This window comes from Micromys minutus (assembly GCF_963924665.1).
Source record: "Micromys minutus genome assembly, chromosome: 8".
Lineage (NCBI taxonomy): Eukaryota > Metazoa > Chordata > Mammalia > Rodentia > Muridae > Micromys > Micromys minutus.
In genome coordinates this window covers 58,508,806-58,532,455 of record NC_137977.1, presented here as the reverse complement: position 1 = coordinate 58,532,455, position 23,650 = coordinate 58,508,806, and the positions used below count along the sequence as shown (strand labels likewise).

Genomic DNA, 23,650 nt, shown 5'->3' with positions numbered 1-23,650 from the left:
GGGAGGGGGGAGGGGGAGCACTAATATAAAAGCTCCCCATCTGATGAGCTTATCAAATCAACCCGGCTTTCTCCTCGGCCAGGGCCCTGCTGTACACAGCATGAGGGGGCTGAAGAGCAAAGCTGGAATCCCCTGAGCAAGCAGCGTCTCAGCTGGCTGGACAGATCAAATAACACTTGGGCTGGTTAACAAAAGATGCAAGTGGGGAGGTGTTGGAAGCCAGAGTGTGGAAATTTACCCAGCATTGTTTCTTTGACAGGAAAGGGGACTGTCTGAAAGATACTACATTCCTGTGGCCCTACTGCATCTGGCCAAGCATTCTCTGTCAAGGTGCTGCGGAGAAGTGGGTGAAAGAGGATGTCCTCTCATCTGAAGCCCCTGGAGGGTCCTGGCCTGGCAGCTGAGTTCCTTTTGGACTTGGGACAGCAGGTGTAACTGCAGAGCTCCTGAAAGTGTGGCTTTGTCCAGCTCTTTACTCCCCAGACTGGTTGGGGTTTTGGAATTTAACCGATTGTAGAAAGATAAACTGGCAGAAATGAAAAGAAGCCCCTAGAATCATCTAGAATCCATTTCCTGGATCCCTTCTTACTGCTCAGAGCACAGAGGGAGGCTGCAATCCGATTAAGCTTTGGGCCCACTTAAGTAAAGCAACAACAGCTCAGCAAGCGGCTCCTGCACTTGAGCCACGCAGAAGGATTCAAAGTTGCCGCATATGTTACTCTGAGATCCGTGGAGATAGAAGATAATGATACGGGTTTCTCCTTCTAATAATGCCAGATCTAGAAGAAGCATGGAACCATTTTAAGCATCTAGGAGGGTTCTTGAAGCACAGGGTTTGGCGGCAAACCCTCTGGGTGCAGCTAAGAACCTTTGCAGCATCCAGCCTAGCAGGTCGGTGAGCAAGGACTAGCAGCCCTTCCTGTCCCCTGTCACCTGGAGCAAAAGCATCCCTCCCTCGTGAGATTTGACAGAATGAGGTGTGCTGGGCAAGCCACCAGCTGGAACTTGGCCTTTCCTGACTGCCCCTGCGTTTTACAGCCAGCCCCAGACCACTGAGGCAGCCATGGCTGAGAAAGGTGACTGCATTGCCAGTGTCTACGGGTACGACCTTGGTGGGCGCTTCGTTGACTTCCAACCCCTCGGCTTTGGGGTCAACGGGCTGGTGCTGTCGGCTACAGACAGCAGGGCCTGCCGGAAGGTGGCCGTAAAGAAGATCGTTCTGAGCGATGCCAGGAGCATGAAGCACGCGCTCCGAGAGATCAAAATCATCCGGCGCCTGGACCACGACAACATTGTCAAAGTGTACGAGGTACTAGGACCCAAGGGTAGCGACCTGCAGGGCGAGCTCTTCAAGTTCAGCGTGGCCTATATCGTCCAAGAGTACATGGAGACTGATCTGGCATGCCTGCTGGAGCAGGGCACGCTGACCGAGGAGCACGCCAAGCTGTTCATGTACCAGCTGCTCCGCGGGCTCAAGTACATCCACTCTGCCAACGTGTTGCACAGGGATCTGAAGCCCGCCAACATTTTCATCAGCACAGAGGACCTTGTGCTGAAGATTGGGGATTTCGGGTTGGCAAGAATCGTGGATCAGCATTACTCACACAAGGTAGGTTTGCCCGGGAAACTTCTGGTGGCTGCTGGTGGCCCGTGGGATCCTCAAGGGTGCACAGGGAGTTTCAGAGGGTTTGTCTTTCTCCGCTGTGGTCAGGAGACTGCTGTTAGTGTTAGGGGAGGCAGAAAGGTGCAGAAAGACCCACGGCCTGAGATGGTGTTGGGGGTGGGGGAATCTAGTTTCTGGTCACTGCTCTGCCACTCTGGGCTATACAAAGAGGTCAGATTCAACAACGTCGGAAGCGTCTTTTCTCCCCGAGCTCTGTGTGATTGGTGGATTTTTCTTTTGCATCTGCTGATCCTGGCTGTCTGCATCATCCTCAGTGCTCGGGAGCCCCCAGAAGACTCCCCACACTGGGAACACTATGCTCTGGCTTGTCTGCCCTGGTCCCTTCAGCAGGGACGGTCCATTCTGGGTTCCTTTCAACTGGTCAGTGAAGAGTGAGCTAATGCTCACTGCACATCAGCCAATGACTCTGCCCTCTTGGGTCCTATGATGCCCATCCCCTCCGTGTGCCAGGGAAGCCATGCTTGAGGTTGGCTCTGTTAAAATTCTCCATTGCATCGCAGAACCATCCCAACTGCGCATCACCACAATTTATTTTCAAGGCCCAGGACTCCCCCCTGCTGACCGGCTGTGTCTTCAGGAACAGCGAGTTCTCTGACCTTCTCTTCCTTCCTCTACCAGACATGCTGCCATTGTGGGGTGCCTGGTTCCCTCCATGCAATCACGTTAATCAGGCACCCTGCGACAGAGCCAGTCTCCCAACAAAATCTCTGTACCTTGATTTTTTTTTTTATTGGAATAGAACATCCTACAGGAAGCAGGTACACCATGAAATGTTAATAGCTAATAGCCAAGAGTGAAAGTGGGCCATGAACACCATTCTCTAGGGCCCTCCTGGTCCTCTTCCATGTGCCATGGGAAGACATAGCAGGCAGGGGAGCCACAAGTCCCCGATCACCCTCACTGGCTGGAACTCCTGCTCCAACCTCAGACCTCACAGCAGCCTCCCTGACTGTGGCTTCTCAGTTAGCAAATCCCTTTGCTGCCTTAACCCTGTGCATTCCCTCAGCACCCACTCCTACAGCTGAGTCGTCTGCTAGGATTGACAGCTGAGTCTGTAGGCAAGAAGCCATGGCAAAATAAAAACAAAAGGCACCCCCTTCTCTGTCTTCCTTTCTAAGGAGCAATGATGTCGAGTCATGGAGCCAGTGGTTTTAACCCCAGTTGGTTCTTACTTGGCAAAAAGATCCAGACACTTTACAGCATTTCTATTTGAATACACAAAAACCATCTCTCAAAGGTTCTTTTCTTCTTTCTGAGTTACTTTTGATTTGCTGTGTATTGGTGTTTTGCCTGCATGGGTGGCTATGTAAGGGAGTCAGATGCCCCTGGAACTGAAGTTACAGACAGCTATGAGCTGCTAAGTGGGTACTGAGAATTGAACCCAGGTCCTCTGGGAAAGCAGCCAGTGCTTAACCACTGAGCCATCTCTCCAACCCCCCCCCAAAAAAAACCAAAACCCTTCTCTCTTTTTAAATTTTATTTTTGTTTTACATGTGTGAGTGTTTGCCTGCATGATCTGTTTGCCACATGTGTGCCCCCCGTGCCTGAGGAGACCGGAAGAGGGCTTCGGATCACCTGGAGCTGAGGTTAACAGGTGCTTGTGAACTGTTGTGTGGGTGCGGGGAATCAAACCCAGGTCCCCCAAAAAAGCAGCAGTTGGTCTTCACCACTGAGTTGTTTGTCCAGCTCCCACACCCTCTTAACTGTAGTCAACCAGTAGTCTTGAGAACCGTCATCTGGTGACGTAGTCATAGGGAAGGAGCTGGGAGATGTGTTGTATAGCAGTCGGGACGATGGCTCCTCTTGAGGATTCACCATGGTAGCAGCTTTGTTTTATTTTGTTTGAATCCGGTCCAGCTCTGTAGCCCAGGTTAGCCTGAAACTCCATCAGTTTTCTTGCTTTGGCCTCCTTAGTGCTGGGATTGTAGTCCAGTGCCAGCGGTCCCAATTGTTGAAACACGTCTTGCAACATGGCATGGTATGAACAGCCCACAGGGTGAGGAGTGAGGAGGCAGTCTCCCTGTTGATGGCACAAATTTGAGGATCACTCACCCCTGGAACCTCAGGTTTCCCTCAGGTGACAGAGCTGTCCCTGCCTGACTCTCTAGCTTGTAGATAAGAATTAAACTTACCCATCAATATAGAATCCCTTAAAAAGTGGTTTAAAACGACGTCACTGAGCACCCACAGAGCCCAAGCATGGTGCAGGGACGGGGCTGGAGAAAGATAAAGCTCACAGGATGCTCTATCCCTAGACCCTGTTCCTGCCACTCCTCTTGGTGGGACCTTCATTATCCCCAATGGAATCCATGCGTTCTCGTTCCATCCCTTTAGGGATAGCACCATATGAGGTTTGAAATGGTAATTGGAGCCAGTTGCTACCCTGGTCTGTGTTCACACCAATCTGGTACCCTGGGTTTGTCAGGGACCACCCACTGTCACCTTCTGCCCTTGTTCACTTTCTGTTGTTAGCTTGCTCCCTCCCTTCCCTCCAGAGGTGATGAAAGGCTTCAAACTCTGCTGCTTTTATTTATCCAATGTGCATTTAAATCAGTTCCCACTTAATCCTCCTAATGCTGTGAGGCACTTAGGGCAAATGGGCCATTTGACAACCCTGAGAAGTGGCTTTACAATGGGAAAGCATGTGGCTTCCAGGGCTACTGGCAGGAGGATTCTGGGGAACTGGGGCCTCTCTCGGTCTGGGTGAGGACTCTTCTTTCTGAAGTGCCCTGGATTCTGGGTGGGACCTGCCTCTGAGCTTTCTGATCCCAACGTCTCTTCTGATATTGGCTGCTCTCCACTCTGACTCATGGGCATTTCTGTCTGGCCACGGAATCCCATGCTCTTTGAGTGATGGCCTCTTCCATACAGTCGTATTAGTTACACTGCAACCTTGATTTTGTTGGTTGTACTGGACGTATGGAAGGACAATGGCCTACCTCAGCCTTACACGTAGGAAGCTAATATGTTTGTGGAATTTCATAGCTAGGAAGTATAACTGAGAAAAAGAACTCGACATTTTTCAAACCACAGGTGGGGTCGGATGTGTACACCTACTATGCACAGCTGCACTTGCCAGTGTACTTGGAGGATGGTAGTGCTTACAAGCCATGTGCTCCGTGGATGCTTAATCTCTCTTGGCAAGGACCATTGCTTACCTGGAATTCATAAAAATATTCTACACACTGATTGAGTTCAGAGCCAGAACAGTCCAGCCAGGACTTCTTGGCTAAGATTGAGCTCTTGGCTGTCTTTGACCCACTTAGCAGTGTGTAAAGTCTGTTTCTTAGTCTCCCATCTTTCTCTCGGGCAGATGGCCTCTCCTCTTTACTCCTGCGTCCTTTATCTGCCACAGGACCTTCCTAGGGCAGGTACCAACTTTGCTGGCCTAGCAGGGATACCAAAGGAATCGCCTTCTCTTCTCTAACGAGCACCTAAACTGAAAGAGCTCCAAGTCAAACTCAAGAGCCCTCTGGGTCTACCGCAACACTTCTAGGGATCCTGGCCTTTGCCTGGTCCAGGGTGGGCAGTAAAGTTTCTGTTCCATACAGGCAGGAGATGGCACAGGTGACAATGAGGAAAAGACTCTAGAGTGATCAGAAGAAACACTGGTACCCATGTCACTGGATTAGTGACTTTTGTATCGCTGTGACCAAAAAGCCTTCCTGGAAGAAAAGTTCATCTCGACTTTTAGAGGGTCTCTTTAGTTCATCATGGTGGGGAAGATATGGCAATGTTCATAGCAGGATAGAAGGTAGGGAGCTCCTTAGGTCACTGTGGATCAGGAAGAAGACAGAGGGACAGGAGCCAGCGTGGTAAAACCTTAAAATACCCACCACTACCTAGGTTCAAGTTTCATTTCTCTTAACCTTGATAAAATACCCTGACAAAAAGCAAGTTGGCGGGGAGAGGGCTTGTTTTAGTTTACAATCCCACGTGACAGTTCATGATAGCAGAAAGGTCAAGGTTGTGGAATTTAAAACAGATTAGTAACATCCATAGTCAAGAGCAGAGAGAGGGATGAACGGATGGACAGACGGATACTGGCTCACTTGCTTGTTTGTGTTTAGTTTAATACTTCAATTCACACAGTTGCCAACCCCCCTGCCTAGGGAATGGTTCCACCCACTGGTTTTGCCACATCAAGTAACTTAATTAACACAACCCTACAGGTCAACCTAATGTAGACAATTCCTCATTAAGAATTCTCTTCTCAGGGGATTCTAGGTTAGGTCGAAATGACAATTAAAACTAACTGTTAAAACTAGTGACTTTCTGCCAGCCATGCCCCACCTCCTAAACGGTCAACGAACTCCCAAAAGCTCCCAAAACATGACCCTCTGGGGAACGTTTCAGGTTCAAACCATGACAGTCATTATTCAGCTTACTACATGACTGACAATTCATTCTCCTTACTTAGTTGGTTCCTGGAGTAAGCGGTTCACCATAGTCCCACGGCCATCCTTCCCGTCCTTGTCATCTCACAGGCGAAGCATGAAAGGGAGGAGCCCTACTCGAGTCATATAATGAGCACTATACATGGGTTGTAACTGTGCCCCTGGTTTGTTTCGGGGGTTTGATTGTTTGTTTTTTGTTTGTTTGTTTTGCTTTGTTTTGTTTTGTTTTATGAGCCCCACTTCTCAGTTCTTATTCCCATCTGCTGCTGGTTTTCTTTGGGGCTGATCACTAGCAGCTGAGGTTGGCCTGGTCCTCAAGATGCACCCCACCCTGGCCTCAAAGTCAGGATCCTCCTGGCTCAGGTTTTGCAGGTCTGCACCCCGTCCAAACGCAATCCAGTTCCCCTTCTGCTTCCCTCCTGGGATTCTTGACCCTCCGCTGAAAGTGAGGATGTCAACGTACTTCCAGATACACCAGGGACTAAATCACTAACAGAACCACTTGCCCAAGTAGATGTCATGATGTGCCAGGCCTCAGTTTACCTGTGCTAAAGCATGGGCTTGCTCTTGTCAGCTTGGCCCAGATGAGTGATGAGGCTTTTCTCGAGAATGTGTTCCCTTCCTCCGCAGACCTGATTATTAGTTCCTTGTTATTTGTGTCAAGAAGAGGTGTCTGAATGATCTGAGTATATTCTCTTTGAATTCATCATATTAGGAGATGGATGATCTCAAAAAGAAAAAAAAAAATGTTTAAGATTTTATGAAGCCCTGTATAAACCCTAAGAAGTGTTACTAACTCCTTAGAGAGCAATCACTGACAGCCTCGTTGTCGGAATGAATGAGTCCCTCCAGGAAGGGCTACCCAGGACCTTCCAGCCTGACAAAAAAACAAAAAACCCCAACAACCCTCACAAAGGCCTTCTAGAAGACTGCCTGCAGATCCAGCTTCCTTGGGGTAGAGGTAAAAAATTCGCAGGCAAGAGAGGAAGAAAAATGGACTCATGAGAATGTGGGCAGCAAAGGGTCCTACATTTCTGGCAGATCTCTCAAGCAAGTCTGTGCTTCCTGTTAGGTTGGTACTTTGAGCCCAAAACCTCAGGCTGCTACCTAGGCCACTGCCTTCTTACCCCATTCCTCCCTATCTCCTTACAGGTTCTTAAAATCGAACTGGCTGGGTGGGGTCTCTAGGTGCAGCTACATAGAAGCAGCATCAGCCACACACACCCGAGAACTACTCAGATCGGCTGGCACTTGGCTCTCACGTCAGACCTCCTGAGTCTGAAGCCATCTGTGTGTCCATGGACCCCCAGGGTATCTCATGCCCATGACCTTTCGAGAGCCATTAATCTAAAGAAATGAGGTTCCTTCCCTGTGAGCAGAACGCAGCTCTCGTGATGTTCCCTAAAGCTCTGCCCTGCAGTTCTCACACCAGCACTGGGAAGACCTTGGGGGTGAACGTGAAGCATTGTGCCTTAACCAGGGGCTTACTCATGATGAAGTTCTGGAGCACAGCACAGCTTTGGGGAACCTCAATTGCATTACCTCAGAAAGTGCCTATTCCCCATGGTACAGTTTGGCTGAAGTTACAGAAACCAGGAATCTAAACAAAAGGAACACTGATTGTCTGTGCATGATTTTAGCAGTTAGGGGCCCTGATGGGAAGCATGAACTTTTCTTTCTGGTTTAAGCTGCTTCACTAAGATGTTATTTAAGAAACAAAACACTGGTTTCACAGTCGGATAGGAATGAGTTTTTTGAGGGCTCAGCAAATTGTTATAGTTTGTTCAAGGCCTTGGTTCATTTGAGGCCCCAAAAGAGTCCCTAAGCACAGACTGGGAAACCCTGCCAAGGACAACTCAGAAAGCTGAGGCTGCCATCATAGCCCTGACCGGTGTCACTTTGCCTTCTCTCTTGTCTTACCTGCTTTGATGGCATCTGCCACTTGCCTGAGAAGCCACCCAGAGAAGGGTCCTCCTCTCTACCTAAGACCTTGAACTAGGAGGAAGAATGCTCATTTCTGTGGCTTTGAAAGCCTCTTTGCAATTAGGAGAGTACCTGCTAGAGGCTCAATAGTGGATGGTCTCTACGTAGCCAAAAGCAAAGCCCATAGTGCAGAGGGCAGGGGAAAGGATTGTCGCAGGACCCTCCCCCCCTAATAGGCTGGAATCCATCATACTGATATCATGAGTGACTCACACACCCACAGAGGCCATGGTACGAATGGGCTTGTAGAAAGACACCTTGCAGAGGGACTTGCCAGCAGGGAGGGTTACTTTCTTCTTAAGTTGTTAAACATGTTATTCCAAATCAGTGAAGCTGGAAAGATGTATTTAAAAGGTTATGGGGTATCCCATGTAAAAGAGGAAAAATATGACCTTGGGGATTGGAACAGAGGCTGTACTGAAAAGCCAAGTATCTGAACACTCAGAGACTAGAAAAGCTAATTTTCTTGGCTCTTGGAGCCTTCTTGCTCCAAGTTCCAGGAGCAGGTACCTCAGCTCCGTGGTGTCCTTTCCTCATCAGTACACCCAGGACCCCCGAGAAGCAACCCCACTGAGTCTAACAACCACCTCATCCCAAGCGGCAATCACTCAGGAGAGAGTTCCCCTGAGTTCTGAAATTGCCGCACTTGCCCTCACCCTTGGCAAGCACATGAAGGAGTTGGACAAGGGTGTAAGGGAGGACCACCAGGACGCTGTCTCATTATGCCAAAATAGCACCCAGCCTCGGCACACCGGTACTGGCTCCTCAAAGCTGAGTTCAGCTTCTTGAGTGTGACTGGGGGCGGATTCTCCCCTGGAGAGCAAACAGCTGATTAAGTGACTCAAAGGGGTCTATAGCTCCTTCCTGTGGCCCTCCCTTCTGTGAGTGCCTCTCTATCTGAGCCGCCTTCTGCAACAGCAAGCAGAAAAGCTCAGCCTGTGGGGGCTGCTAAGGAGCCTTCCGTGGAGCACTGGCTGGCAGGTGGTAGATTCTTTATCACTGAAATAAAGTATCTTTACTTTATTCTCATTTTAAAAGTCTCAAGGTTCACTCTTTTTTTTCCAGTCTTTAAGAATGCCCTCCCCTTGCTTCTGATTACCATTGTTCCTGAAGAGACAAGATGACGCTTTCCCTTCTCGTCATGAATCCTTCTCATCCTATGTCCCCCACCCGCTTTCACGATTTTCTCATGCTGTCTAACCTTCAGTAGTTGAAACATGGACTCTTTATCTAGCCTTTGCTGTGTTGGACCATTGAGGACAGTGGTATCGAAAGGAACAGCATGGATTGAGTGCAAGAACCATTTTGCTATGAATTCTCTGACGTTTCCAGCTCCCTTCTAAATCAGGGTCGCAGCACTCCGAGCTCCAGGCCAGCGCTCATCTCGAGCGTAATTTGCAGTCACCCACCTCTCCTGGTGTTGTAATATCACCAGCTTGTCATCTTGCCCCAGAAGATGCCACAAGCAATGACAGCTCTGGGCCCACACACTGTTCCTTCCCTCCCACATAAACTGCCATTTACCTCGACAGACTCTTCTCAAACGTCCCCAGCCACCAGCTTCTCCAGGAGACTTGTTTCTGCCCTCCTCTTTCCCAAGGCACTTACATATACTGTTGAGTGACTCATTTGCAGCCTCTTCCCAGATTGACCCAGTAGGCCCTTGGATTAAGAACATGTCTCATTCGTACCCATTTTGGGAGCGTTTAGCACAGTCACTGACCCATACAATGTGTTCCATAAATGTCCGCTGACTAATTCGCCAGCCATGCATGCCTCTGCTTTCTGTTAACCAGAGTGTGGTTCTCCAGAGTCTTCAGGAGATAAAGCTAACTTATCCTCAGGACGGCTCTCATATTTAACACCCCATATCCTGTCCCTTCCGTAGCCCTGCAGTGTGAGCCCCGTTGTCTCTAAACAGTGGTTTTCAGGCTTTGTTACCGGTACCTGCTGACAAGTGACTCGGCTCTCAATACAATGAAATAGGCAGAGGACCTGCGTTCAGTTTACTGTGCACTCCAGAGCCCACTCTTTCCTAGTTACACACTCACCCACCCAGTCTGGTCAGAGCCTTTCTTAAAGTTCATTTGCAGAGTAGACCATATGTGACCTCATCAGCACAGAATCGGTAAGAGTGTGACACCTCTGTTCTGTAAATGACACACCACACCTGCGCTGGCTGGCTCATATCGGGCTGTTAGCCAATTAGTTTGTGTTAGTTCTGTATTCTCTGTTTCAGATTTGTGGGGTTAGGTGTTTGTTTCTTGTTGTTATTTGGCTTTTGGTTTCATTTTTAAGGTCACACATACGTTGTCTCCCTTTGTTCCTGGTAAAGTTCATCTTGGCTCCGGCAAATATCCCAAGAGGATGAGATCTTTCAGGATCTTTGTTCCATCATTCAATCTTGCCCTTTATAGCCTCATAATATATTTAAACCTGCCTTGCAGGACTTCACCTATAGCCCTAATTAAAATTAAAATATGCATAAAGAGATGAGGTCAAAGGCTCAGCCCCATGGCCACTGGACATCTCTGACCTGTAAGCTGCCTAGCCAGTTACTCATCTACATAATTATATAATCATTTAACCCACATTTCAAAAATCATCCACAAAGATGTTACAGGGGATGGAGCTAAATGCTTTATTGAGACTCAAGGGCACCATTCTCACCCCCTCATTCTACCTCAGTACAACTTAAGCTCATCCTGAAGTGAACTAAAGCTGCCTGACCGTCTGCAGCACTTAAACTCCTAGACACACGGAGCACGGGTACTGACAGATGTTACTACTTCCAGGAAATCTGGTAAGTGACTATCTAAACTTTGCAAAAAAATCACATTTATTGCCACAAGGGTATTACATCTGTTTTCGATATTTAAAGAGTTTACAGGCACAGATAAAAGGTTTCGTAATAATGAGCTCAAAAGACAGCACAGTGGCCAGCAATATGGCTCAGTGATAAGAGTCCTGGCCACAGGTCGGACCAAGGTCCCCAAAGCCCCTGTAAAGGTGAAGGAGAGAACCCACTCCACATTGTTTCCTTCTGGCCTCTACACATAACTACACCAAGCTGTATGGGGACCATGATGACAGCAGCTAAGAGAAAATGAGGAAGAAATACACATTAAAATAGACCACGTGAGCTGGAAGGTGGGTCAGGGGTTAAGAGCACCGGCTGCTCTTCTGGAGGACCTAAGTTTGGTTCCCAAAACCCATGCTGGGCAGCCTGTACATACCCCCTCACACCTACGTGTAGATGACACCCTCTCAGACACAAACAAAAACATTTTTTAAATAATTTTAAAAAATAGACTACAAAGAGAAACTCCGGCACACTCATGACAGAAAGTTGATGCTTTCTTTAAAAAAAGAAATTTCATTATGCATTTAAAATATTAAAATCATAGAATGTGGATATGCCTGGTTAGAAGAGAATACGTTTTTCTAGTGATGGTTCCAGAAACTGAACACAAAGGGAAGTTCCCTCAAACTGTTCATTATGAAAAGAGTGTTTAATCTGAATCCTTCAGCTACCTTCAGAGAACAGCCGTGTGCACCTGCCTTGGCCGGGGAATCTGGAAATAGTGATCCTCAAGTTGGCCCTACCCTGAGCTATTTCACTGGGTGGTGTGTGTATGCCTTACTTCTACCCACCTAGAGTGGCAGCCCTGCTTTGGCCTCTGACGGAACAGGATGCACTGTCAGGAAGCAGGAAAACCTTCTCATGTGGAGTAGACAGGTGTTGACTGGTTCCTTGTGTCCCCGAGGAAGCTTCTCGGCCTGCCTGTGGCCGGCTCTGCCCCCTGGAAATGAGGGAATCACCAAATGATGTGTGAAATTCTCAGCCTTTTGGGGCATCTGGAAAGTTCTCAATAAACAGTGGCTGCTTTTTAAGAGTGATTTTTAATTGGGCCTTCCATACGAGACTTTCCACCGCTAATGGTAAATTGGGGGTGGAGTGATGGCCCTGTTTCTCTTCTAAGGTACAAGGCATAAAGAAGGGGTGAGTAGAAAAGCCTTTGAGTGGACTTGTTACAGTGCACAGATAAGGAAGTACTGTGTTTTTGAGGTCCAGTGTCTAGGGAGTACCTTGAAAGGCCTTAGATGTTAATCCTTTTGCAGTTTGACTGGTTCTAGTCTGAAGGTTACACATGGGGTGACAGCTAAAACCCTTAATAATGGGTAGGCTTTGGACCAACTAATGAGAAAAGAAACTGGCAGTGACCAATCAAAATTTCTAATTGCTACAACTCCAGCACACACTATCTCTATCTTAAAACTCTGCACATGAAACTTCCTGAGACCCAGGCCTCAGAACATAGATTCCCATGGAGAGACCCAGCACTTCCTACTCCGACACATGGCTGGAAAGAAGAAGGCTGGAATCTTCCTTTCAGCAGGACTATGCTTTATGACTGTCTTTAAATTATAAAACATGCTATACAGTTCTCCATTATCCATGTATAATTGAATGGCTTTCAGAATCCTTCATCTGTGTGTCCTCAGAATTTATTTTAAGACATTTAATTGGCTCCAAAATAACAGTGCTCCATCCAGTTGTCACCTCCTTCACTAAGTTTCTATCAACCCTTAGTCAAAGCAGCCATTCATCCACTTCTGTATCCATAGACTTGACCTTGCTGGCTGTTTCATGTGGATGTGTAATACATGGTCCTTTGATCTTTTGAGTCTGGCTTCTTGCATTCAGCACAGTGCTGTCTGGATTTATTCAGTGGTAGAGGCAGATATTAGAACTTTATTTCAAAAGTGAAGACAGTAAAGCCATCTAACAATAATCTGTATCTTAGCTGTCTCGTAGCCCATCCATTGATGAACATCTGGGTTTTTTTCTGTTGGGGCTATTATGAGTAATACTGCCACCACGGGCACTCATGTACAAGTTTCTATGGCTACATCTTACAGAGTGGCATTATTAGGTCATGTGTTTCTGTCAGAGAAACTGTAATAGCTGATTCCATTGCAACATTGTATCCAGTAGGCAAGGTGGGAGGGTTAGTTCTCTCTCTGACCACATTGCAACATTGTATCCAGTAGACATGTGAGGGTTTGTTCTTTCCATGACCACATACTTCATGTCTCCCTAGTTATCCAGCAGGTGTGAGGAGGATTTCACTGTGGTTTGGATTGATTTTATCCATGGTTAATAGTGCTGAGCCTCCCTTAGTATGTATCCTTTCATGTGCATATCAACCTTTTACATGTCTTCTTTATATCTGCAGATCTTTTCCTATTTTAATCAAGTTATATCACTATTAATACTATTATTAATTTTGAACTTGGAGACTCTTCCTATATTCTAAATGCTAGACTCTGATCAGATAATTTCTAAAATCTCCTTGATCTGAGTTCTGTAGCTTGTCTTATTTATTTATTTACTTACTTACTTACTTACTTACTTACTTACTTACTTATTTTGATATTGTCCTTAAAAGTATGAGTTTTAAAGCTTGAGGTCTTGCTTAATGGGGCAGCACCCTGACCTAGTACTCGGTGTCTTGGGTTTACCCTCAGCATTGAGAGAAAAAAGAAAACAGCTTTTCATTTGGGCAATATTTATTTTGGTTTTTTGGTTGGTTGGTTGGCTAATTAGTTGGTTGGTTGGTTGGTTGGTATTTTGATTGGTTGGTTGGTTTTTTGATTGGTTGGTTGGTTGATTGGTTGGTTGGTTGGTTGGTTGGTTGGTGGGTTAGTTGGTTTATTGGTTGGTTGGTTGGTTGGTTGGTTGGTTTTTTGATTGGTTGTTTGGATGATTGGTTGGTTGGTTATTTAGTTTATGGTGTCTTAACCAGGAAACCATTACTAGTTCTGGGTGCTTCCTACCCTCAGTCTATGTTTAGGAAAGATGCCTGGTTTAAAGTGTAGCTAAAGCCACATATTAAATGTAGCTCCAGGCTGTTACCCTCAGCTCCAAGCTCTGTATGGCACACTACTGTCTCTGTGGAAGGTGTCTGGTGCTCCTAGTGAGTCCTGCCAGAGACCCAGCAGGTCAGGAGAATAGTGTCCACAAACAGCAGAAGACTAGTCAAGAGGGACTCTTGATTAACACTTGGTTCACAGACACATGGCTGTCACAGCCAGATAAAAACTCTGAACTCAACCACGTGCCCAGAAAGACTTCTAGAAAAGGAAGCTCAGAAGAGGGGAAGAAGGAGGTGAGGAGAGATGCCAATATGGCAGCCATCTTGTACAGTTTGTAACCCTTGAAAATGTAACTTGCTGGGGGTGATAGCAGAGCCTGGGCTGGTTTTGTGGAGAAAGGCAAAAGAGAGCAAAATAAAAGCAAGTCTCTTCAGGAATTCTATTGGACTTTGGCTTTCAAGTTCAAATTGGTTTCTAGTCTGAACACTCATAGTCCAAGCTGCCAAAAGTAATTTAAGGTTCCCTGTTCCTACTTTTGGGCTTGTACCATAATAAACTACAATTCAGAAAGTCCTGCAAGTGAAGGAGGCCATTCAGTCCTAGAAAATTAAATTCTGTTCCCTAGGTGTTATGTACCAAGGCCGGAAATTGAATGAGGACATTTATGAGATATTTCTAGCAACAGGGGTTGAGACAAAGTCTTTCTGCTTAACCCTCGTGTGGCCAGAGCATCACACTCCCTAAACTACCCCCAAGGTTTTGCCCACCATATATTCTCTGCAGCCTTACACTTTTGGACAATAGCTGTCCTCCGATGTGACTCCTGGTTTAAACAGATTAAGTCTATACTGCTTTGTACTTAACCCATCTTTGCTCGTGTCCCCAAAGCACCACTGGCTTTACAAACAGGCTTCCACCTGCACCCTCTCAGCTCCTGTATTTAAAGGTCGGCATGGTTTCCCCCAACCCAGCTTAGGCCCTCTTGTCTGCTCCATAAAATTTCTAAAGTCCCTGTGTGACATTTGCCCGTATGGAATACTCAGGGCCTGTGGATCGCTAGCAGAGATGGGAGCAGAGTTCAGTTGAAGCTGCAGATTCTGGGCAGTGGGACTAAGGAGCAAAGCCCCATGGAGGTCAGGCTGTCCGCGTGCCCAGGCAGCATGCAGATGGAGGCAGCTCTCCCGAAGCATGCATTTTCCAGATGGGGCACACAAGACGGACACATTTAGCCCAAAGGGTTTCTTTGAGCAATTACCACTGATTCCCATCATCCTCAGTGAAGCTTTTTAACAAGCCCTGTCCACTTCCTTCCTCCAAGACAGCAGCTGTGCACAGCCATGACTAGTCTTAGACAAATTTGTGGAATTGGAGTCTTTGTAATTTCTCCTGTACTCACATTAATGCTATATCTATACCTTACTGTTTCTTCTCACATTGCCTGTCCCCCTATCTCTCTCTGTCTCTCTCTGTCTCTCTCTCTCTCTCTCTCTCACACACACACACACACACACACACAAATGTTTCTTTTTTTAAATGTCCTAAACAGACACACACAGTCTACAAACATAGAAACAATGTAGCACTAATGTGCCCTACTTACACACACACACACACACACACACACACACACGCCTTTATCACACCTCATTATCCCCTTGTCAGATCTAGCAATGAACCAACAGGTACACTCCGAGCAGAGAACACTGGCGGCGGGTAGTCTGGCAGGTAAGGAGACAGAGAACAGAGAAGCAGACACAGCATCTCCAGGCCCAGCTCCATACTCTCAGTCGAGATCCCAGAGCTGCTCTGAGACCTAGATTGCAGCCAATGTTCCATATCGTGCCCCTCTGGAAGGTAGTAAATTATGCTCAGTGCATTGAAAGTAGCCAATTAGTTTGTGCTGTGAAGTACAGCAGGGTTTGGCCATAGCTCCCTGTATGTGCAAGCTTTCCTCACCCCTCATTTCCTTTTGGTTCCATGATGATCTAGAAGTACAGGAAGGGTCTGTGTTATCAGACCCATTTTATAGATGAGAAAACTGAGGCCTCAAGTGTCTAAGACTTCCTCATGCTTAGAGAACTGAAGAATGGTGATCTAAGTTTGACTCAAGTTCTATCTTGAAGTACAAAAAGCTCTTCCTTCCAGATGTTTCCAAGCATAGTACTTGGCATGCTGGGTCTGCATGAGGCCATGGGAGTCAGAGCAGGGACAAGGCTTCCTGCCTCTAGGCAGTGTGTTTGGTGAGCAGATTCAGGTTCTCCTGGGACCCTCTCACGAGGCAGGTGTTACTCACCCATCTCATATACCCAGTATCCTCAAGCCACCCAGGGTGCTTGGGACCCTTGGTGACCCTCTCATGAGCCAAACCTATCTCTCTGTCTCACTTCACAGGCCCTTCCCCCCAGGGTGTTCTGGGTCTTCAGTGTCCCTCTGGGTGGCACTCTGCTAACAGGGCCAGCTCTTTTTACCTTACGTCTTCTCCAGCCAACACAGCCCCACATTAAGCTCACCAACTGTGAGCAATTGCATGAGTGACAGGTGTCATTCTGTATTCAACGGTGACCTCTTACACAGCCAGAATGTTACTCCAAATACAGTTTCTTGCTGTATCTAGGGCCAACCCCATGGATAAATAATAATTATAACTACAATGTATATAATAATGCATTATAACAATGTATCTAACAATACATAATAGCAACATTGTATATAATAATACATTATAACAACAATGTATAGGGCACCTACATTACAGTATTACCCTCATCTGGAGATGATTTAAAGCCTATGGAGTCACCAGGCTAAGATACAGACAAATAAATATTATGCCATTTAATAGAAGAGACTGAGAATCTGCACGATTCAGTAAAGCTGTCCTGTGAACAAAACCCCACCATAACTACTGAGGGCCAAATAGAATATTTTCCTTTTTGGTTGCTGTTCTTTGTTGCTTTGTTCTGAGACAGGATCCCTATTATGTAGCCGCAGCTGTCCTAGGACTTGCTATGTAGATTAGGCTAGCCTTGAACTCCAGGAGACCTGCTTGCCTCTGCCTTCCGAGTGTTGGAGTTAAAGGCATGTATCACCATGCCCAGCAGAATATTTTCTTAATGGGGAACTATCAGGCCGCAAGGACTGTTAGTTGAATAAGGAATATTCGAATACCATAAAGGTGGCCACTAACACATCCAGATAGATCTGGCCCCACCAATTCTTGCCACGCTTCTGCCCTGCTGGCTCCTTATCCCTGCATCCTGCTCCACCCTTAGCAGGAGACAAAGAAGGTAAAGAGGCATCCAGATGCTGGCCATTGTCACAGGTCACCACTGTGGAGCGCAAAGCCGAGATGTGCCAGGTGGAAATGACCCCGCCTCTTCCCGATCACTGTGGCAATGAACTAGTTCTAGTTAGGTGAACGGCCATGCTCTCCCTCCTTTCTGTTGCCCCTTTTGGTCCAAACCAGATGAGCTCCAATAAGACAGAGTCTAGACTACCCTCCTAACAGGCTTGGTGCTCACACAGCTGGTAGGAGTGGTAACCCCCCCTTCCTTTTTCCTTATGTGATAAGCACCCTGAGAACCTGACCCTTGAAGTGACCTTTGTGGGTTCTAAGAACTTAGATAAGCAGAGAGAGAGGAGGTCACCTTCCAGGCGGGGCAGTTGCTACATACAGAACTCACGGGTGGTAACCTCTGTATGTGAGGAAAGGCTGCCAGGGGAGAGGAGGCTGCCTGGGGTGGGAGAGGGGAATAGGGTCAGTAGAGAGGGAAGCCAAGAAGCTTGAATACACCCTAACAGGCGAAAAAAAGAACACCTATCAAAATGGAACCTGAGAAGAGGGCTGGGGGCTGCTGTCTGTTTTCTGTCAGTCCCTCACCACAGGTGGCATGCACTGTACTATGCAGACGAGAGACCCGTGCCTCACAAAGACTGAGAACGTTACTACTAGTCACCAGAAAGTAAGTTGCTTGGAAAGGGATTTGAACTCAGATCCAAACCACACGTTGTCAACACAGATGCGCAGAATGAGGGCTCTGAGAGAGCCAGGTTCTGCTGAAAAGGCAACAATTACACCAAAAACTTCTGTGCAGTGGATCAGGTTGCCAGCAAAGCAGGGGCACTCACAAGGATTTGCAAAGAACTTTGATTTTTTTTTTTTTTTTTTTTTTTTTGAAGCAGGGAGTGGAGGAAGTGGTTTCGTTGAGGAAGTGCCTAACATGACACACAAGCATGAATTCCTGAGATTGGATGTCTGCCCCCCCCTCCGTGCAAAAAAAGCCAAGCTTGGTGGCTTGCTCTAGGTCTTAGCATTGAAGAGCCAGAGACAAAATTGGTAGGGCATGCTGACCAGATAGCCTGGCTCAATCAGTTCAGTGACAGACCTTGTCTTTTTAAAAAAAAAATGTGGAGAATAATCTTTCATGTGCTTGTTTTATTGTTAGGGATGAATTTACTCGAACTACACCTGAGCAAGTTGCCCTCCCAGTCTCAACCCTAAGGGCTTCTAGAGGCTTCCATCTGCCCCATGAGCTGAGGGCTGAGAACAGCTGGCCACCATCTTGCCCTGACTTTGAATCCCAGCTCAGATCACAGGGCTTGCTTGGAAAGATGGGAGCAGAAACAGAGCCTGCAGCTTTGCAAGGACAACTCCGGGTAGCCCCAGCCCCGAACAGAGCCCAGAGAACCTTCTGACCCACAGGCAAGGACTCAGCTGGGGCGCCATCTTGGCACTGCCTGGGCATCAGGTGCAGACACAGCCGCTGCTCAGCAGAGCTTGTCCTCATGGATTGTAAGTAGAATATGTTTAATGAGGGTAATTACATGCAGGGACAAGAGGTGACAACAGCAACCACTCAAGAGGGCTGTGGGCTTAAGGGCCCAGAAACCTGCGGCTGAGTGGGAGTCTTGCAGATGCATGGAGAGGCATAGCTCCTGAGGCCCCCTGAACAGCAAAAGGGGTGGGGCTTGAACAAAGCAGACAGCGGGGATGGCTCAGAAACCATCTGTAGTGCAGCTTCAGGCTCCCTGGGAAGCTGGTGGGCTTGCACACTGTCCCACCTCATCCAAAGGATTTAAAGTGTCGGTGCAGGTCCAGCTTGTGAGTTTCAGATGGCTAACGGGCTGAAGTTTGAGAATCGCTGCCGTGAGCGTAACTGTTCAGAGCAGGACCTGGACTTATTCCTCGCCGCCACTTGGTTTTTGAAGCCTCACTCTATCCATCTGTAAAAATAGCAGTGCGCATGCTTGAGCTGCCAGGGTGACAGGCAAAAGACTGGGCTGGGAATGTCCCTGCCCAGTGTCCTTATCCAGCACCGCACCGTGGTCCTAGCAAAGCACAGAGAGCTGTGCTCTTCCGCAGATGGTCTCATTGCCTCAATAAGACTGCAATCTGCAGGCAGATTAATGGCTGGGAAATGAAAGACTTTGTGGGTTTCAAAAAGTGACCCAGAATCATTATCTTCCCAGGGATAATTAGCAACATGAGTGTTCAGAAGCCCGATTCACACGCTGGCCAGATCCCCTTGTTTGTACCAGTCAACACCACCATCTTTTCTTTTTTTATTATTTAAAACAATTTTCAAATTTAAATATACTTTGATCTTATTCTTTCCCTGCCCCATGTCCTTCCAGATTCTCCCCCTACCCACCCAACTTTAAAATCCTTTCTTAAAAAAAAAAAGGCCCACACAACAAACCCCCACCCCAAACCAAAAAAAAAAAAAAAAAAAAAAATTAAAGCCACACACAAAAGGGAAATACAAAAACCAACTAATTGTAGTTAAATAAAGGTGCACACACACACAAATGTGAAATCCATGATATACCCAGTGTCAGTCTATTGGAGAAAACCAATGTCCACTCTCCCAGCAGGTATGAGTGACACTGTAGTTACGAAATAAATGAATAAATAAATAAGTAGTATTTAGTTAAACAGAACGTGGTGCACCAACATAATAATAAAAACTTCTTTGGGGGGAAAACGACTCTGGTAGTGTTGCTAAATATAACAACAATATACAAAAATCTTTATTTCGGATGCTGACTAAAAGCACAATGTCTGTTGAATACTATGTCATTTACATTTATAATAGCAAGCAAATCGTATTTGCCACTTTGGATTACTGTGACCCTGACCAAGAGTCAGGGAAGATGTACAGTGCGGGAACAGTCCCCGTCCACTGGCTGCAATTCCCAGTGCCCCTCGGGTTTAACGGTTTGCATGTCTGTTTACAGAACTAAGCAAAGTCCTATACTTAGATTACAAAATGAAGTGTCTTTGTTCTTCAGAACCACATTTGACCGAGCTGACATGTGTCACTTTGGTGACTTTCAGTGGTGAGAGGATATCTGTTGGTTTGCTTTCAGGAAGGGATGTCTGTTACCTAGGCATGAATGGCCTAGTCATGCCTACCTAAACACTACCCAACTCCATTCTGCTCTAAGACCACCCATGAGTGCCTCATTCATAAAAACTCATGGTGAGACCCACCATGAGTAATAGACACCCTCCGGGGCTTTCCAGGGGTAGAGGCTCTCTCCCAGGAACAGGGAATAAAGACCAGCCATATTCTTTACTATGCAGTCAGTAGCTGACGGTAATGACAGAAACCCATAGTCCCTTTATGACGTGTCTGTATGGCTACACTGGAATATGACACAGATGTAAAAATGAATAAGCCACAGCCCTTGTCAATTCTTGCATGTTTTATTGATGCGGAACTCATTAACGGTGTTCTGCAGTTAACCATGAAGCAGAGATCACCACTCTTTCGTAGAACCATCAGTGTCAGGACTCATGATGTGAGTGGCAGAGCCTCATGATCTCCTGTGACCCTCTCCTCTGAGCTCCTACCCCACCCCCACCCCCTGTATGCTTCTGACACCCTATGTGGAACCAAGTCCTTGCCCGGTTGCAGTGCCCATGTAGAGAGTGAAATCTCTGTCCTCAGAGGGGAAGGCCAGACTGTGATTTCCTCACTGTTCTTCTGAAAGTGATGTCAGAGTTTAAACCCTCGGGAAAAGAATCTTAGGGGGCCCGGGAAAAGGGGGAGCAAACCAGAAGGAATCTTCTTATGACCAAAAATCTCTCCAACCCTCTGGTGTGAGAAAGGAAGAACCCCCTTTCAAAGTCATGATAGCTTTTTGAAGTCACACCTGCCCCTCACAGGCTCTCTAGTGAGAAAAACCTGTTGGGATTCTGTGAGCTCCACCCCTCAGGTTACCTGGCAATAGCCAGGTGTGCTCCGCCCCAGTGACCTGACACTATAGAAGAGGCTGCTTGCCCCCTCCCCTCTCTCTCTCTCTCTCTCTCTCTCTCTCTCTCTCGCTCGCTCTCTCGCTCTCTCGCTCTCTCGCTCTCCCACCCTTACCCTTCCTCTTCCCCTTCTCTTCCACACTCTTTCTCCATGTGCTCATGGCCGGCTTCTACTCCTCTTCTCTACCTCTCTACTCTTCTCTCTCTCTCTGCCTCTACTACCCTCTTAGCTCCCTTATGACCTGAATGAATAAACCCTGTTCTGTACTATACCATTGTGTGGCTGGTCCCTCAGGGGGAAGGGATTCCCAACATGGGACCCCCAGAGGCATCTCCCTTGCCCCCAGGCCCCGAAACTCTCTTCATCCTTTTTCTAACATTGGTGCCGAAATCTTTTAACAACAAAACCTAGGTGACCAGAGGTCTAGATGATTAGTCTCTGTAAGTCCACAGGCCCTGCTGTGGCTCACTTCTGAAAAGGTTCTGGGATACCTCTCTACATTCCTTCCTAGCACAGACATTGTAACAAAAACGGTGCCATCCTCTTTGGTCACTCCTCTCCTCTTGCCTGTTTACTCACCCGGGCTTTCATGAACTATAAGGCCAGTCACCTGCACCATCCCCACTCACACTTGGAAGAGCTCCCGAAGCCTAGCATTTGCTGGAAGGCACACACGTAAGGCAGAGCTAGGGATCTGCTTAGCTGGGCCCATTGGGATGCGTTTACGTGGGTTCCCGTTATCTCTCTCCACGGTTACTGTTAACCGAGCAAGTGATTCCACAAACTGAACGAACCCACTGAGGTCATTACACAAAGACACAGGCCAGCTCAGTGACTCAGCACAGGACTACAAGTAGACCATAAACCAACAAGCTGACCAGTGTCGTCAGTCACCATATCTCATATGACAACTAAAAATGCCCAGTCTTACAATTCACAGACAAAAGGATTCTTGGTATTTCTATCTGACAACTGTCCTGAAAATGTATAAGATGCTACCAATAGCTAGTTTTGAACATGAGAAATGTCTTGAATAACCAAACTGAATTATCACCCATAGTGGGGGAAGAGACCATATTATCTTTTCAATTATCTTTCAAACACTGAGTTATCTTTAAACTCTCTCTGTGGAAAATTATATTACAAAATTCACATAGAAAAGATAATTAAAAATTATGCAGCATGCATTTGCTACCTGTGCGTTGCCAAGTGGCTAATTAGTGGAAATGTGATTTTTATGAATTCTGTGGTGTTTGCAGTATCTGCCAACTTTTTTTTTTGTCATTTCTGATTTGTTGCCATTACTTTTTGGCTGCAAAATAAACACGCATTTTCATACCTAATTTTATGCTCATAATTTGACACTTTAAAAAGAGTCTCAAACCTGAATCCACCCTGGCCCTTTCTCTGTTCTCAGTGACTGCCCCATCTGCCCTTCCTCCGCACTGACTGTTCCCTGGATTAATAGCGGTCTTGGAGATTGAACTAATGTGCCCTCTGCCAAGACTTGGAAGTGTAAGCTCTCTAAAGACCCTGACTCAGAACACCACAGTCAGGCCTCGCCACAGGAAGCAATAAGGCACAGCCATCAGATCACTGTGAGGAACAATTATAGTTCCTCAGACAGGTGGCTCGGGAAGCCGCTCAGCTTGTGGATACCTAATGGTCAGAATACCCAGTCCCAAAGTTCCCCCAGGAAGATAGTGGCCCTACTAAAAGCACGTGCTTTCTGGTCAATAAAATTCCAACACATACTCTGTGCACCAAAGTAAAAAGACCGTTCTCATGGCCAAGATCAGACAAGGTTACCAAGCCAAAAAGTTGAGTGTGGGCCCTGACAGAAACCAAATTAAAGATGATCTAGAGTTAGTATTGGTTCTTTCTGTGACCCATCTCTCCATCCTTACATGCCTTTGCTTCTTCCCGGACTGGGGCTGGAGGGCTCAGCCCCACTCCCTTAGTCACCCTCGTTCCCTGACTTTGCCTACCCTCCCTTAGCAACCTGTATCATTCCCTGCCTCCCTTCTAGAACCTCTGTAGTGTATTCGAGTAGTTAATACTTCTAATGGCTTTTTAACATTGGCCTTCAGCCTGTGTGCTCACACCAAGCAAGTACTTAGCTTGTGCATTTGGGAGTTATAAAGATGAGTCGGGGAGGCAGTGGGAGTCTCAGGTCCCTTGCAGGTGGGTTCATCGGGTGTCGTATTGTTAGTCACCTAACAGAAGATGGTCAGTGTGATTCATGCAAGATGGGAGCATCCTTAACACCATAACCCACATTTTCCATAGTCTGTCCCGAAAACTTTACAAGTGTGTTGATTGTTGCCCACCTATCCCAAGGGTGTTTGGTCATATGCCTTTATCTCTTATGGGATATGCATTACAGTTTGAATATTAAATCCCTCCTGTAAATTCACATTACTAGCTTAGGTGGCCCTGGGTGTTTGAGT

General features: G+C 46.9%; 1 protein-coding gene across 2 annotated transcripts in view; it reads left to right on the top strand.

The window, feature by feature from the left end:
• Window positions 1–1,048: 1,048 nt before the first annotated feature.
• Window positions 1,049–23,650, top strand: part of MAPK4 (mitogen-activated protein kinase 4) — a gene marked incomplete at its 5' end in the record, with an annotated part of 49,136 nt that continues 26,534 nt past the window's right edge. Inside the window, one exon of one of the 2 annotated variants that reach the window (XM_080920159.1) lies at window positions 1,049–1,609. In XM_080920159.1, the coding sequence (XP_080776285.1) occupies window positions 1,064–1,609 (546 nt within the window). The remainder of the gene's footprint in view (window positions 1,610–23,650) is intronic. The other variant, XM_080920158.1, reaches the window with a different exon arrangement.